This window comes from Dunckerocampus dactyliophorus, chromosome 12 (genome assembly GCF_027744805.1).
Source record: "Dunckerocampus dactyliophorus isolate RoL2022-P2 chromosome 12, RoL_Ddac_1.1, whole genome shotgun sequence".
Taxonomy (NCBI): Eukaryota; Metazoa; Chordata; class Actinopteri; order Syngnathiformes; family Syngnathidae; genus Dunckerocampus; species Dunckerocampus dactyliophorus.
Window position 1 is genome coordinate 9,028,049 of NC_072830.1, and position 13,633 is coordinate 9,041,681.

Consider the following 13,633-nt stretch of genomic DNA (forward strand, 5'->3'; position numbering starts at 1 on the left):
GTAGGCCACTGTTTTATTTCATATTTGGCCAAAATGTCAAGTTGATTCATGCAGAATTAGATTTTCATTGATTTAGCAAAAGAAAAATGATAATAGAATGTAACACAACCAAAATGTATGATTTCTTCCCTTACACATGCATGAAATGAACCTTTATTTACGTTGATGGCATGCGGAGATTATCAATATATATAAACAGGATGTCCAGTGGGATGCCTTGTGCTTGTCTTCTTTGTGCTCCTGTCTGTTACTCATTCCAGATCCTCCTCAGTGATGGGTTGCAGTGCCGTCTCAATTTTGCGGGTAACAGAGTGGTCAGGCAGCTCGGGCCAGCACAGACGATGCAAACGCTAACAAGGTAATATAACCCAAAGTAAAGTCAAATCTTACACCACTTAAAAGCAACAGAGGCACAGTGTACTTCCTTGTACATGAATCATCTTTCATCTAAGTCTTTGGCACTGTATTATCAGTTGCAGACTTGCCCCACCTGACAGAGGGTTCCAGTGCTGGTGCCCAGCTTGTACAGCGCCCAGCCCGGAATCAGCAGAATGGAGGAGAGGGCCAGAACCCAGCCCATCACGTAGGCCCAGGTTGGGTACACGTACCAACGATTGAAGGTCAGAGGCTGGTACTCTACTAATGAACATATGAAAGACCCCTGGGGAAACAGAAAGAAACAATTGATCATGTTTACCACAGTCAACTGACTCCAGACCGTGATAAGTCAATTTTCGTAAAGTAGGATTCCTTAGTTATAAATTGAACGTTTTCGTAGTTTGAGCATAGAAAGACCTGAAATGACACCTCTATAGTCACCTTTACACTCCTATTACCCGATAATGTAGGCAAAATAAGACGTACTAGAAAAGCACTCTGTGAGGGCAGACCTCCGCCAGGCGCCATCATTTCCCATATTGTGATTCATCCATTTTCTATACCGCTTCTCTTCAGGGTCGCGGGGGCATGTTGGAGCCTATCCCAGTTGACTTCGGGCGACAGGCGGGGTACACCCTGGACTGGTTGCCAGCCAATCACATCATATTGTGAGTTACACCGTAAATATTGGTCCTACATTTATTTTATCTATATGTTTACATCACAAATGTTAGCACGCTAACACCTAGAATAATAGTGGTGTTTTTGTCTAACTATGAAAATGGCTAAAAAATATTACTATGCTAATGTTAGCATGCTAGCAATGCTAATATGCTAACACACAGCATAATAGTGCTATGTGTTTATATGTGTCTACCTATGAAAATGGCTAAAAATGCTACTATGCTAATATTAGCATGCTAGCAATGCTAACGTATTAACCTGCTAACCCCTAGCATGATAGTGCTATATCTGTATAAGTGTCTGACTTTGAAAATAGCTAAAAATGCTTGTATTTTAATGTTAGCATATTAGCAACGTTAACATGTTAACGTTAGCATGCACACACCTAGCATGATAGCAATGCTAACATGCTAAAGTGGTAGTAGGTAATAGCAGTTTTACGGAAAAGTGTGAATTTCAGTATAAATATAGATAGCCTGAATGTCCTGAACATGTTGAACAGTTTGATGTTGGAATGGCTTGAATCAGCAGTAGTAGCAGGTTTAGGGAAAAGGGTGAATTGTGGGAATTTTGAATTTTGGGATTTTGGATCACCTCCCATATTTCATCAGTTCTTCCATATCCCATTTCCGACAATTCCTTCAAATGTGATCCAAATCCATTCAGAACTTTTAAAGTTATTTTGAACACAAACAGATCAACTCCAGCAAAAACGTAACATCCGCGCTGCACTTTGCGAAGCGCTTGGCGGAGGTAAATTCAGACTCACACACGTTAGCATTGGGAGAGTTCCTGGTTGTTCTTTGTTTACTTCCGGTTTCGTACTACCTGTAGGGGCTATTGTCTCATCACTGTAACATTACTGACACCTAGTGACCGGTGTAGAATACTACATATCAAAAAATGTATTGTTTCTGAATGCATTTTATTTGTATTTTAGTTTATTTAGCCATTTTTGTGCTTGAAAAAGTTAATTTATGTAAAAAATAAGTACATTTTGCTTAAATATGCATTTTAAAAAACTAATAAGCTGTATTCAACCATGAAACAGTTGTTTAATTCATGTATTTTAAAAAATACGCAATAGAGTGAAGCCATGAAATTGGAAGCGCGATGTGGCGATGGACATCTGTTTATATTGCCTTTGCAAATGAACGCATGCTTGCAGACGGGGGGAGGAGTTAGGATTATTACAGCACAAAATAAGCTAAATAAATAAATCACACAACAGTCAGAAGTACTTACTTCTGTACTTACTCCTATACTTTTTTGAAAGAGTCAATGAGAAATGAGCATTCTTACCTTTGTGAAGGCGGATTTTCTTGGATAGAACTCATGTACTGAATCTCATTAGATCGTGCGTTGTCATGTTGATCACTGCACTCACCAGTGAAATGATGGGGGTGATGTATCGCCAGCAGATTTGGAAGTAAGGGTTGGCACGCTCGCCCGTCATGTCCACTATGATGCCGCACAGCCGCTCTGCTCCTACACACAGAAGTCATTTTGCACCCAAACCCGTAATCATTTTGTCAATACGACATACAGTGTTCCCTCGTTTATCACGGGGATAGGTTCCCAAAATAGCCCGCAAGAAGTGAATTCTGCGAAGTAGCAAACTTCATTTTTTTGGTACAATTATTATATACTGTATGTTTTAAGGCTGTAAAGCACCTCACCATACACTTTGTACACTTTTCTCCGACAGGCAATAACATTTTACTCACATTTCTCTCTTGTTTAAAGTTGAAATCTTCATTTTAATTTTAATGATCCACCTTAACACAAGAAATTATTAAGTCACTCACGCATATTTTACTCATGTGACCGTGCCTTTACGTTCTGGCGCCGTTCCGCTGTACTGTAGCGTGTTTGTATCCTCGTTTAAACATATTGCTGCAGACGAACTGAAGATTCATGGTCGAGAGCCAGTCAGGACTCAGAAAACAATGGGCGGTGCAGACGGAGAGGGAAAAGATAAACACTCGACTTCCCACAACGCAGTTCTTCTTAAAGGGCCGGGCTCAACCTGTAAAGTTCATACCCCGTAATAAAAAAAAAAAAAAAAAACGGCGAAACAGCGAATCCGTGACAGGTGAACCGCAAAAGAGCGAGGGAACACTATATGAAGATCGTAATTGCCCCATATTATATTATTTTTCAACCATTTAAATGTGAAAAATATTTGTCAGAGGTCCAGGTTTTATTTTAAGAAGTGTGGTGAAGCCTTTTTTGTGGCTGGCCTACCAAATATCCAGCCCACTGCCAAGCTTTCAAACACACAGAGAAAGAGGATGCAGGCTCCATTGCAGGCGTAGTAGTCAAACACCTGAAAGATATACATCCCTCCCTGAGGGATGAGAGCGGGGAGAATTATTTGTAAATGATTTATGCAGTTGTGCCTCAAAGCGTCCATAATATATAACCCACATCTGTGATCATGATGATCTGGGAGAAGAAACATGTGAGGCAAAAGAGGAGGAGGAAACGTTCCCGCCTGCCCGCCCGGCGCATCACTGTGGGAAACATGTCCGTGACAGACGTCATCACCACCTCCATGCTAACAAACTGTACACACAGAAAGAAAAGAGCCGTGAGGGACCTTCCAAGGGTGAGTAGTCCCTGAATGCAAAGAAGTCTTTACTTGTGTGTCCAGGCCCAGGAGCAGGATCATGAAGAAGAAGCAGATGGACCACAGTTGAGGCAGCGGCATCATGGCCACCGCCTGAGGGTAAGCGATGAACGCCAAGCCTGGACCTGGAAACAACATGGCCATGCACTCTCTATAACTATGAAGAATTGGAATTGTGCTCAGTAGAAGCGCTAACGTGGAACAAAAGCCCTGAAATCGTTTCATCATCTTCAGGATTTGAAGCTACAGCGTCTGCCATCTTGTCTCCTTGTCACACATGGATGACATCACATGGTTATTGGCAACGTGATCAGTTGGAGAGCTCTTTTCTTTGTGCAAACGACAACCACTGTCTTGCTCCCTCATGTTACCCGACGCTTGCTTACCAGGTAGCGCAGGTGAGATTGACAGACAAAGGTCACCAAATGCTTAGCACGACAATGCAAATCAGGAGTTTTCCAAAAATACAAACCGTGGGTTAAAACTACAAGCTTGACTGGAAATGAATTTATTATACTGTATATTGTAATAATTGTAATCATTTTTCCTGGGAATGTGCTTTCACTCTCTGTGATGGCTTCTTCAAATGTATTCCAATGTATTTTTTTAGGGCTGTCAAAAATAGCGTGTTAACAATGGTAGCTAATTTATTTGATTACTTACTTTAATTTTTGTTTAGTGCAATTAACGTATGCGTCATGTCAAGCCGCGCCCCTCTGTTATAATGGCAAACGGAGGCACGAAAGCGACCCCCCACAGTCAATCTGCCGCTCTTTATAACGTTAGAACTGCCCCGAACACATCAACAGCAGTGCAATTCCAACACCATATCTCCAGCTCATACTGTAGACATACTGTATCTCTAGTTCACTTGTCCGAATGACACTTCTTCAGTCAATTTGACTGCCGCGAGGCACCCTCCGAACATCACTAAACGCTTTTATTATGCCCCGTAGGTATGGTATAAATAAAGATAAAGACAAAGAAAAACAGTAATTGGATATTCTTGTCACGCACTAACATGGAAATTTGGTGCATATTTGGTGCATTTAAGTATGCTGTGAAATCCCAGGAAATACAGCAACACACTGAAAACGGGAATTAAACTTAAATTACGTGGTGTTTTTTAACGCAACCCCTCATTGCTCTTAATAACGCTGTTAGTGTTGTGTTCAGATGTTCTGCTGCTATTAAAGCGACTAGTGTTAGGTAAATACATTTTGTGTGTTAATTTGCAGTTCATTTTAAGATGTTAATACATACAAATGTGTATATGTATATATACATATATAATTGTGTACTGCCATTTATCTTTCTGTTCATAAAATACAGTAAATGGGCATATTTCACACATAGTTGCAAGTGGAGATTAATTGTGATTAGTTAATTTAAAAACTGATTAATTTGAGAATTATTTTTAATCATTTGACAGTCCTAATTATTTTAATGATGTTACCTAGCAAACTATCACGTGTCACGGAGACAAAATGGCAAGCCCACATTACCCTACGCTTGCTAATCAGCTGATGCCACTATCTGTCTACATTTAACTAATCCTCTGTTGTCCAATTTGGTGAGTTTGTTCACATTATAACCTAAATTTCCACCTGTTCATGCTTACATGCCAAAATACACAGAAATACTGCAGTGTGTTTGTGTCATTATATGCAAATTATATATTAGCATAATAAGCACTTGCTGATGTTTAAGCAGACATTGAGTGTGTTCGTAGCATTTTTTTTTTAAGTTGTTTGACATATTTAGCTACTTAAACACACTTTTATGTAGCACATTAAATCACCACCAAGTTTAGAATTTTCAGTTATCTTTCGTGTGGAAGCGAACAATAGAAGTAGGGCGCGCCATGACGCCTCTGCCTGTCACGTGCGTGGATGCCCTCAAGATGGCAGCAGACACTTTCTACTACAGCGTTCTAAACGTATTTATCCCCGAGCGTCGTCTTTTTCATCGGCAGGATCCATTTTAAGAGGGTTTCAAGTTTACCCGACTCGGCAACTTCTGCAATGGGAACTCCCTGTTTATGAGCCATGAACCCCAGCACAGAGAAGACGGCGAAGCCAGCCACCACACTGGTACCACTGTTCAGTAAACACAGCCACAAAGAGTCTCTGCAACACACAAACACACTTTTACTGCATCGCTTCTGTCGTAAACTTGGCTTATATCTCTTTCCAAGTTGTGCTTCAGGTGTACAGTTGTAATAGCTGATGTTCCACAGACGCAGCTAAAAGACACTTTGGTATAATTTTCACCTAAACACATGTCCAATTAAGATTTGCCCTCGAAGATTTTAATGAATTGAACTACAGATTTTCTACATGCACTCTATTGTAAGTGGCAACACCCCTTTGAATAATACATAACTAATACACTTCTGCTTGCAAAAATGCTCCATGTACAACTTCCCTTTGTGGATTATGACAATATAATTAAAAAATAAATGCAAAATAAACAGCTGTTTAATTGTAGTTTGCAGTAGGTTTGAATATTTTTGTAAAGCCAGCATCTCATGAGATGTATGCATGTGTACCTAATATTGTGCATGCATGGTCAGGGTATATTTTGGTTGTACAGTATGTTCTTGCTTCCTAGATACACTCACTTGTAGCAGTTGTTGTTGTAAGTGTTATAGCTGCCCAATACGGTGAGAGTGCCCACACCAAGGCTGTATGAGAAGAAGATCTGGGCCCCGGCCTCCATCCATACCTGTCAAAACCCCACCCACAGACATTTAAATGAGTGTGTTTTGCTCTTTGCGGCGTGTTCTCACCACCGTGTAACTCCGCCTACTTGAGGGTCCTTGAGTCGCGACAGTTCTGGCAGAAGATAGAACACCACTCCTTGTTTGGCTCCAGGAAGGGATAATCCACGGATCAAAAGGATGAGCAGCATGACATACGGGAAGGTTGCAGTGAAATACACTACCTGGAAAGGAGCGTGGGGGTTACCTACGTTTAATGAGGTGTTGCACATCTGCAATTTTCCAGACTTTACCTTTCCGGTAGATTTAACTCCTTTCCAGATGCAGAAGTAACATACGATCCACATAAAGATGAGGCACAGAAGCACCTCCCACCTGATGCTTCCGATCTCCTCAATGCCCCTTGAGATGTTCAACACTCTTCGTCTATAAATATATGGATGTTTTATGTCCTGTAAAAACTGCATTTGGATAATATTCATTCATGTATTTGTTTTCCATACTCCCAGAATTCCGTTGCTGCTGATGTCCGGTTAGTGTGGTTGGTGCCCCCCAAAGTGTGATTACTTGTTGTGAAGTCTACACAATCCGCTAACAGGAGAAAAGGTAATCAGTCAGAATATCTGTGACGGTCATCTTTTTGGATCATTTTACTAATGAAAACATTCACAAATTCAACTTTTGGACTCAAATTTAAAATTGCAGTAGTAGATGTTTTACTCAAGTAAAAGTTACATTTATTGAGGTATATTCATAAAAATATTAGGCATGTACAGACCCTTTCCAAAAAATTTGAATGTCATGGAAAAGTTGTTTAATTTCCATAATTCCATTCAAAAAGTTAAAACTTTCATAGATTATAGATTCAGGGCCCACAATTTAAACGATTTCAAGTGTTTATTTTTACATAATTTGGGCTTCCAGCTCATAAAACCCACAAAAACAGGAATTCAAAAAATTTGAATACTGTGAAGAAATCACCATTTACTTCTCAGTTTTCGCAGGAAAAAAAAAAGAAAGAAATTAAAATCACATCAAATCAATCAAAATATGGTACTTTCAAAACGATATGTCAATCTTCAATACTCGGTTGGGAATCCCTTTGCCTTAATCACTGCCTCGATGCCACGTGGCATTGAAGCAATCAGCCTGTGGCATTGCCTGGGAGTTATGGAAGCCCAGATTTCCTTGATGCTTGCTGTCAGCTCTTTGTTGTTGTTGGGTCTGGTGCCCCTCATTTTCCTCTTGAGAATACCCCATAGATTCTCAATGGGGTTTAGGTCCGGTGAGTTGGCTGGCCAGTCAAGCACTGTGATGGCATGGGCATCAAACCAGGTTTTGGTGCTTCTGGCGGTATGGGCAGGGTCAGGTCCTGCTGGAAGATGAAATCTGCATCTCCATACAGATCCTCAGCAGAAGGAATCATGAAGTCCTCTAAAACATTCTGGTAGACTGTTGCGGTGACCTTGGATTTAAGAAAGCAGAGTTTACCAACACCTGCACCGGACATTGCACCCCAAATCATGACGGACTGTGGATATTTCACACTGGACCTCAGGCAGCTTGGGTTCTGTTCCTCACCCGTCTTCCTCCAAACCCTTGGACCTTGATTCCCAAATGAAAGGCACACTTTACTTTCATCGGAAAAGAGGACCTTGGACCACTGGCCAACAGTCCAGTCCTTCTTCTCCTTGGCCCAGTGGAGACGCTTCCTACGTTGGCTCAGGTTCAGAAGTGGCTTGCCCCGAGGAACCCGACAGTTGTAGCCCATCTCCCGGATGCGTCTGAATGTGGTGGTTTTTGAAGCTGTGACTCCCGCCTCATTCCACTCTTTCTGGATCTCTGCCAGATTCTTGAATCTTCCCTGTTTGATAATCCGCTGAAGCCCACGGTTATCTCTTTTGCTGGTGCATCTTCTCCTGCCACATTTTGCCCTTTCTCTAGACTTTCCATTGATATGCTTGGACACAGCACTCTGTGAACAACCAGCCTCCTTAGCTATGAACTTTTGTGGCTTACCCATCCTAAGGAGGGTATCAATGATGGTGGTTCTGGCCAGTTGTCATGTCTGCAGTCTTCCCCATATTGAACCCAACTGAGACAATTGAACCAAACTGAAGCAATTTAAGGACACCTGGGGAAGCCTGTGCAGGTGATTTGAGTTTAGTAGATGATTAGTGTGTGACACCCAGTTTAAAACATTCATGCCCTACAAAATTTGGGCTGATTTTTTCACAGTTTTCTATTTTTTTTTATTCCTGTTTTCGTGGGTTTAATGAGCTGGAAGCCCAAATTATGTAAAAATAAACAAATAAATACTTGAAATCGTTTAAATTGTGGGCCCTGAATCTATAATCTATGAAAGTTTAACTTTTTGAATGGAATTATGGAAATTAAACAACTTTTCTATGACATTCTAATTTTTTGGAAAGGGTCTGTAAGTTACTTTTCTAACAAAAGTCAAATCTATGCAGAGATAACAGCATAAAGTCGACACTGAGTTATGTACTTTACATTTAAGAAAGAGTGAACTTCGGAGGGTTGCTATGGGAAATGGAAGATGTCTCGAGCTCTTGTTGGGTGTGTGTTTTGCAGTGTTTGAGGTTTGTGTTTATAACATTACCAAGGTCTATCCACGAGTTTGAAATTTTACCCAAAATGTAACACTTTTGTGGGGTGTAATTAACGCATACGCATCATGGCGAGCCACGACTCTGTTATGACGACAGAAGGCAGTACAGCCTAGCGTCCCCACAGAGTCTGACGTTCTTTTATAACTTTATTCTGACCTGAACACGACAGCAGTACAATTCCAACACCGTGTATGTATCTCCAACTCCCAAAACATGTGTCTAGTCCTCCTTGGAACAACACTTCTTCATTGTCACGAGAGGGCCGCGAGATGCATTCATGGGCACTCCAAAAATCACAAGAATGCCTTAATTTTGTGCGTATGTGTGGTCTAAATAAACAGAAAGATAAAGAAAAATAATAAGTGGATATTGTTATTACTCACTAATGTAACTCTTCCTGCGGAAGTACAGTTTAATGTATTTAAGTATGTTCGGAAATCCCACAAAATACATCTACGCTCAAAATGGGAATTTTAACTCGTAGAGCGCAGACCTCTGCCAAGCACCATATTGTGACTTACAGCATTAATAGTAGTCATACATTTATTTAATCTACATATTTAGATTTCTTGACCATGAAGACATACCATTCGCAATTGGGTTCATAATGATATCAATTTGAGTTCAGTAGTTATTTACAAAAATTGTATTTTTGGTACATATTTTTCTTCTGGATCTAGCTCCATAGCTTTTGAAGGTCCATACATCCGTTGTCACACTCCAGATTCCACAGTGTCTTGGCTATACTGTATATAATGGTGTTTGTTGCATGTTTATAGCTTCATTTGTTGTCTTCCATCCATCTTCTCTGCCGCTTATCCTCATGAGGGTCGCAGATATGCTGGAGCCTATCCCAGCTGACTTGAGGCGAGAGGCGGGGTTCAACCCGGACTGGTTGGCAGTCAATCGCAGGGCACATATAGACAAACAACCATTCACACTCACATTCATACCTATGGACAATTAACCTAATATGCATGTTTTTGGAACATGGGAGGAAACCAGAGTGCCGGAGGGAACATGCAAACTCCACACAGAGATTCGACATGGATCTTCCCGCTCTCCTGACTGTGTGGCCAACATGCCAACCACGAGGCCACCGTGTGGCCCTTGTCGTCTTCCTATGATGAAAATTCCAAAGGTTCCCTATTTTTTCATGTTCTTTATCATAATATCCAGGATTATTCCATCATCTGGATCAGTCTCTGGTATTTTGTAGAACCTGTTGGAAACTTTTTACGTATTTTTTTCCTCCAAGTGCTCTGACCTTTTTTTGTGGAGTTATATGCACAAATGCTGAAAATGGTCCTACCTCACAATGTTAAAGAATCCTTGAGGTCCAATGTTAAAGAAAAAATGTCTGCATCCAAACGGTGATCCGGATCACCCCCAAAATTTAATCAGTTATTCTATATCCCATTTCCGACAATTCCTGAAAATTTCATCCAAATCCATTCAGAACTTTTCAAGTTATTTTGAACACAAACAGATCAACGCTGGCAACAAATATAACCTCCATGCTGCATTTGGGCTTTGCGCAGGTAATTAATATAAAATTGTGCACTATTTTTTTATCTATTTATTCCTCTTCTCCCCTACTTCTTCTTATTCCACCTCATTTTTTGTCCGCTAACTACTAACTACCCTAACCAATTCAAACAAATCCAATATCAAATTGTTCAGCTCACTCTGGACAAGTGTCACGTTCTGTGCGCTGTGTTGCTGCCCCCTCTCTGCTTTTTGTTGCAGCGCACCTCTCCTGCCAGTTTTGAGCTAATTGACGCACCTGCAGCTCATCTGGCGGCGACTCTTAAGCAGCAAGCACACCACCACTCGTCGCCAGATTGCTGCCAGACTCACGAAAATTTCACACATCTGTGTAATTTCATATTTTTTGTGAACATTTTCCCATTGAAAGTGAATGGGCAATTTAAATGGTGTCCTCTGCTGATGAAATTTCGTTTTACATATTCCTTTCCAGAATCAGTCTGCTGAATCTACAGCAGTAACATGGCTCAGGTGGTAAGCACACTTAGTTCCCAACCCAAAGGTTGTAGGTTCAAGTCAGTTGTCCATGTTGTATAAAATTATCTTACACATGGATGTCACTGTCTGTCGACTAATTAGGGGCAATGGTTTAACTGAGATGAGAGTAAATGCTGTTTGACTGAGTAGACCGTAAATTCTGTTTGATCACTTTGATTTCTGATTTCAACCATCTAAGTTCAAACTATTTTCATCTTGAAAATGAATAGGAAATTCTAAAGTAAATATTGAAAATGTAAATGCCCATTCATACTGGCGTTTCATATTTTCCATTACGGAATCACTCTGGTACTACTACACCCATTCTGGTGAGATTGTAGAAGTTGTGTTGCTCAGCTGATAGTGCTTGGTTCCTCACCCAGGGATTGTTGGTTTAATTCCAGAGTCAAACTCCAGCTGCTCTTACTTTCATTATAAATTTTTGCATATTTCCACAGCATTTCAGCCGAGCTTCAGCTTCCAAGCGGCTCCTATGTTCATTCTAAATTTAAATTTTTGTACCTTTTCAAAGCATTTCAGTTTCGCTTCAGCTTTTCAGTATTCACACGCAAAGTCTACTGACATTGCATCATCTAGTTACTTGGTGTCTTTGAACACAACTCTTCATGGCTCATAACACAGTTAAATTGTGATTCAAATGTTTTACTATTAAAGAGACTAGTGTTAGGCAAATAGATTTTCACACACACGTGCTATCTTTTAGCTTGAGTTACATTTTTAGTTCATTTGGAGCTGTTAATCCAAATATATAATTGTGTCCTGTCATTTATCTTTTTGATCATTTATCTTTGTGTCCATAAAATACAGTAAAAAATGGCCATATTTCACACATAGTTGCAAATGGTGATTAATCGTGATTAATTAAGTTGAAAAACTGTGATTAATTTGATTAAAATTTTTAACCATTTGACAGCCCTACTAAAAACTGTAGTATTAGCAACCGCTCACAATATGATGCAGCTTAATTGTACACCACTGCAGGCTACAACCACAAGACTGGTATACCTTAAAGGCTGGTATCAAGCTTGTAAGTTTCTCAGCTGGTACACCCTCACCTGTGTTCCAGTAGTTGTCACAGGTGCTCCAGGGCAGCTGGGAGCTAAAGGAGAACAGCAGGTAGAAGAGAGCCCAGGACAGAATAATGATGTAAGTCATGCAGCTGTAGAGCAGGACCAGCTGCCCCCCATAGCCAATACCTGACACACACACACACACACACCCATATACGGTTTATGTTGTTCAACCACAACTCAAACACCAAATACAGTCAAACTTTTCTATAGCGGCCACTAGAGGGAGACTGCAAAAGTGGCTGCTATAGACAGTTGGCCTCTATAGACAGGTTGGCAGCCATTTTGAATGTTGACCAGTAGAGGGAAAAAAATGAATGTTGACCAGTAGAGGGCACTTTGGGACTGCGGATAAAAGTTGTACAGCACTACTAGGCTTATTATCCACCACCCACAGAGCATAGCTGTGCTAGTAATGCCTTTTGTTATGCTTGTTTTTGATATTTAACTTTTTATACGGTAGAGTGTCATTACAGCTTTAGTTCATCAGGAAGTGACGGTGGGCGTCCCGAGCAGGAGAGCTAGGCTCAGTGCTAGCTGTGAGTGTTGGGAGAGTTGGAAAGTGTGTTTATGTTGGCGTGGATGTAAAGTCCTGCAGTGTTCTCCAGTGTTAATAAAGCGATTAAAGTGCATCGGCGACATGAGTCTCTCCTTCCCCACAACAAGGGGCATTACAGTATTGACCAGTGCACACCAGGAAATAAACGGTGTCATTTCTTACAGGCATTGGCTGGACAGCTATGTAGTGGGGCTTGTTTAACCTTTGCCTTGTGGGCAAGCAGGAAGGAGAGATGAGACTGGATGTGTGTGTGTTCTGAGCTGCTCTCTGGTGGCCGCGTTCAATAAATAAAGTTGGCAGAAGCAACAGGAGAAGTTTCCTTCTTTGCTGGAGTCAGGTCGCCCTTACTACGGTTCGGAGCTGAATAACACTGACAAGTTAACACACTGTAGTAGTAGCCAAAGAAGACGCCTTTTTTTTTGTGTCGAATACAGAAGATGAGGACTTTGATGGATTTGTGGATGAGGATTGATAAAAAATAACGTGAGTACATTCTAAAATACTTCAATTAAGTACGACCAAACTCAGTTCAACATACGATAGCATGCATGTTAGCGTGTTGAGCGTGCATGGAGTATTGTATGTATTGTATTGTATTGTAGTGTCGCTGAGAGCACGTCCTGTTCCCAGTCTACTTTGCGGTAATGTTTTGGTGCAAATGCTCTTAAAGTTACATGTTTGACCAGGAAATAGCAAGCTCAAAAGAAGACAGCTTTTTTATGTCAAACAACTGACAGTTTGTGTGGATTTTGTGAATGATTGTGACTGAGCTAGGACTAATTAAAGTCTACACACGATTGAGTCGGTAATTTGGCCGCTATATGCGGTCAGATATTGACCAAGGGATACAAAATGGGTGGCCGCTGGCCGTGTTGGACAGGTGACTGCTATACACAGGGTCTATAACAC

The 13,633-nt window shown here is 40.8% G+C and overlaps 1 protein-coding gene and 1 long non-coding RNA gene across 2 annotated transcripts in view; one reads left to right on the plus strand and one right to left on the minus strand.

Moving 5' to 3' along the window:
• LOC129190957 (sodium- and chloride-dependent GABA transporter 2-like) overlaps window positions 1-13,633 on the minus strand; it is a 14,532-nt gene continuing 899 nt past the window's right edge. Inside the window, exons 3-14 of the mRNA XM_054793785.1 lie at window positions 12,151-12,291; window positions 6,920-7,007; window positions 6,710-6,842; window positions 6,506-6,640; window positions 6,318-6,421; window positions 5,699-5,823; window positions 3,707-3,819; window positions 3,493-3,630; window positions 3,310-3,412; window positions 2,450-2,550; window positions 491-661; window positions 1-350 (exon numbers count right to left, since the gene is read on the minus strand). Of these exons, the coding sequence (XP_054649760.1) occupies window positions 252-350; window positions 491-661; window positions 2,450-2,550; window positions 3,310-3,412; window positions 3,493-3,630; window positions 3,707-3,819; window positions 5,699-5,823; window positions 6,318-6,421; window positions 6,506-6,640; window positions 6,710-6,842; window positions 6,920-7,007; window positions 12,151-12,291 (1,451 nt within the window). The 3' untranslated portion in view covers window positions 1-251. The remainder of the gene's footprint in view (window positions 351-490; window positions 662-2,449; window positions 2,551-3,309; window positions 3,413-3,492; window positions 3,631-3,706; window positions 3,820-5,698; window positions 5,824-6,317; window positions 6,422-6,505; window positions 6,641-6,709; window positions 6,843-6,919; window positions 7,008-12,150; window positions 12,292-13,633) is intronic.
• LOC129190958 (uncharacterized) overlaps window positions 9,357-13,633 on the plus strand; it is a 19,761-nt gene continuing 15,484 nt past the window's right edge. The window contains exon 1 of the long non-coding RNA XR_008573117.1: window positions 9,357-12,241. This is a non-coding gene — a long non-coding RNA (uncharacterized LOC129190958). The remainder of the gene's footprint in view (window positions 12,242-13,633) is intronic.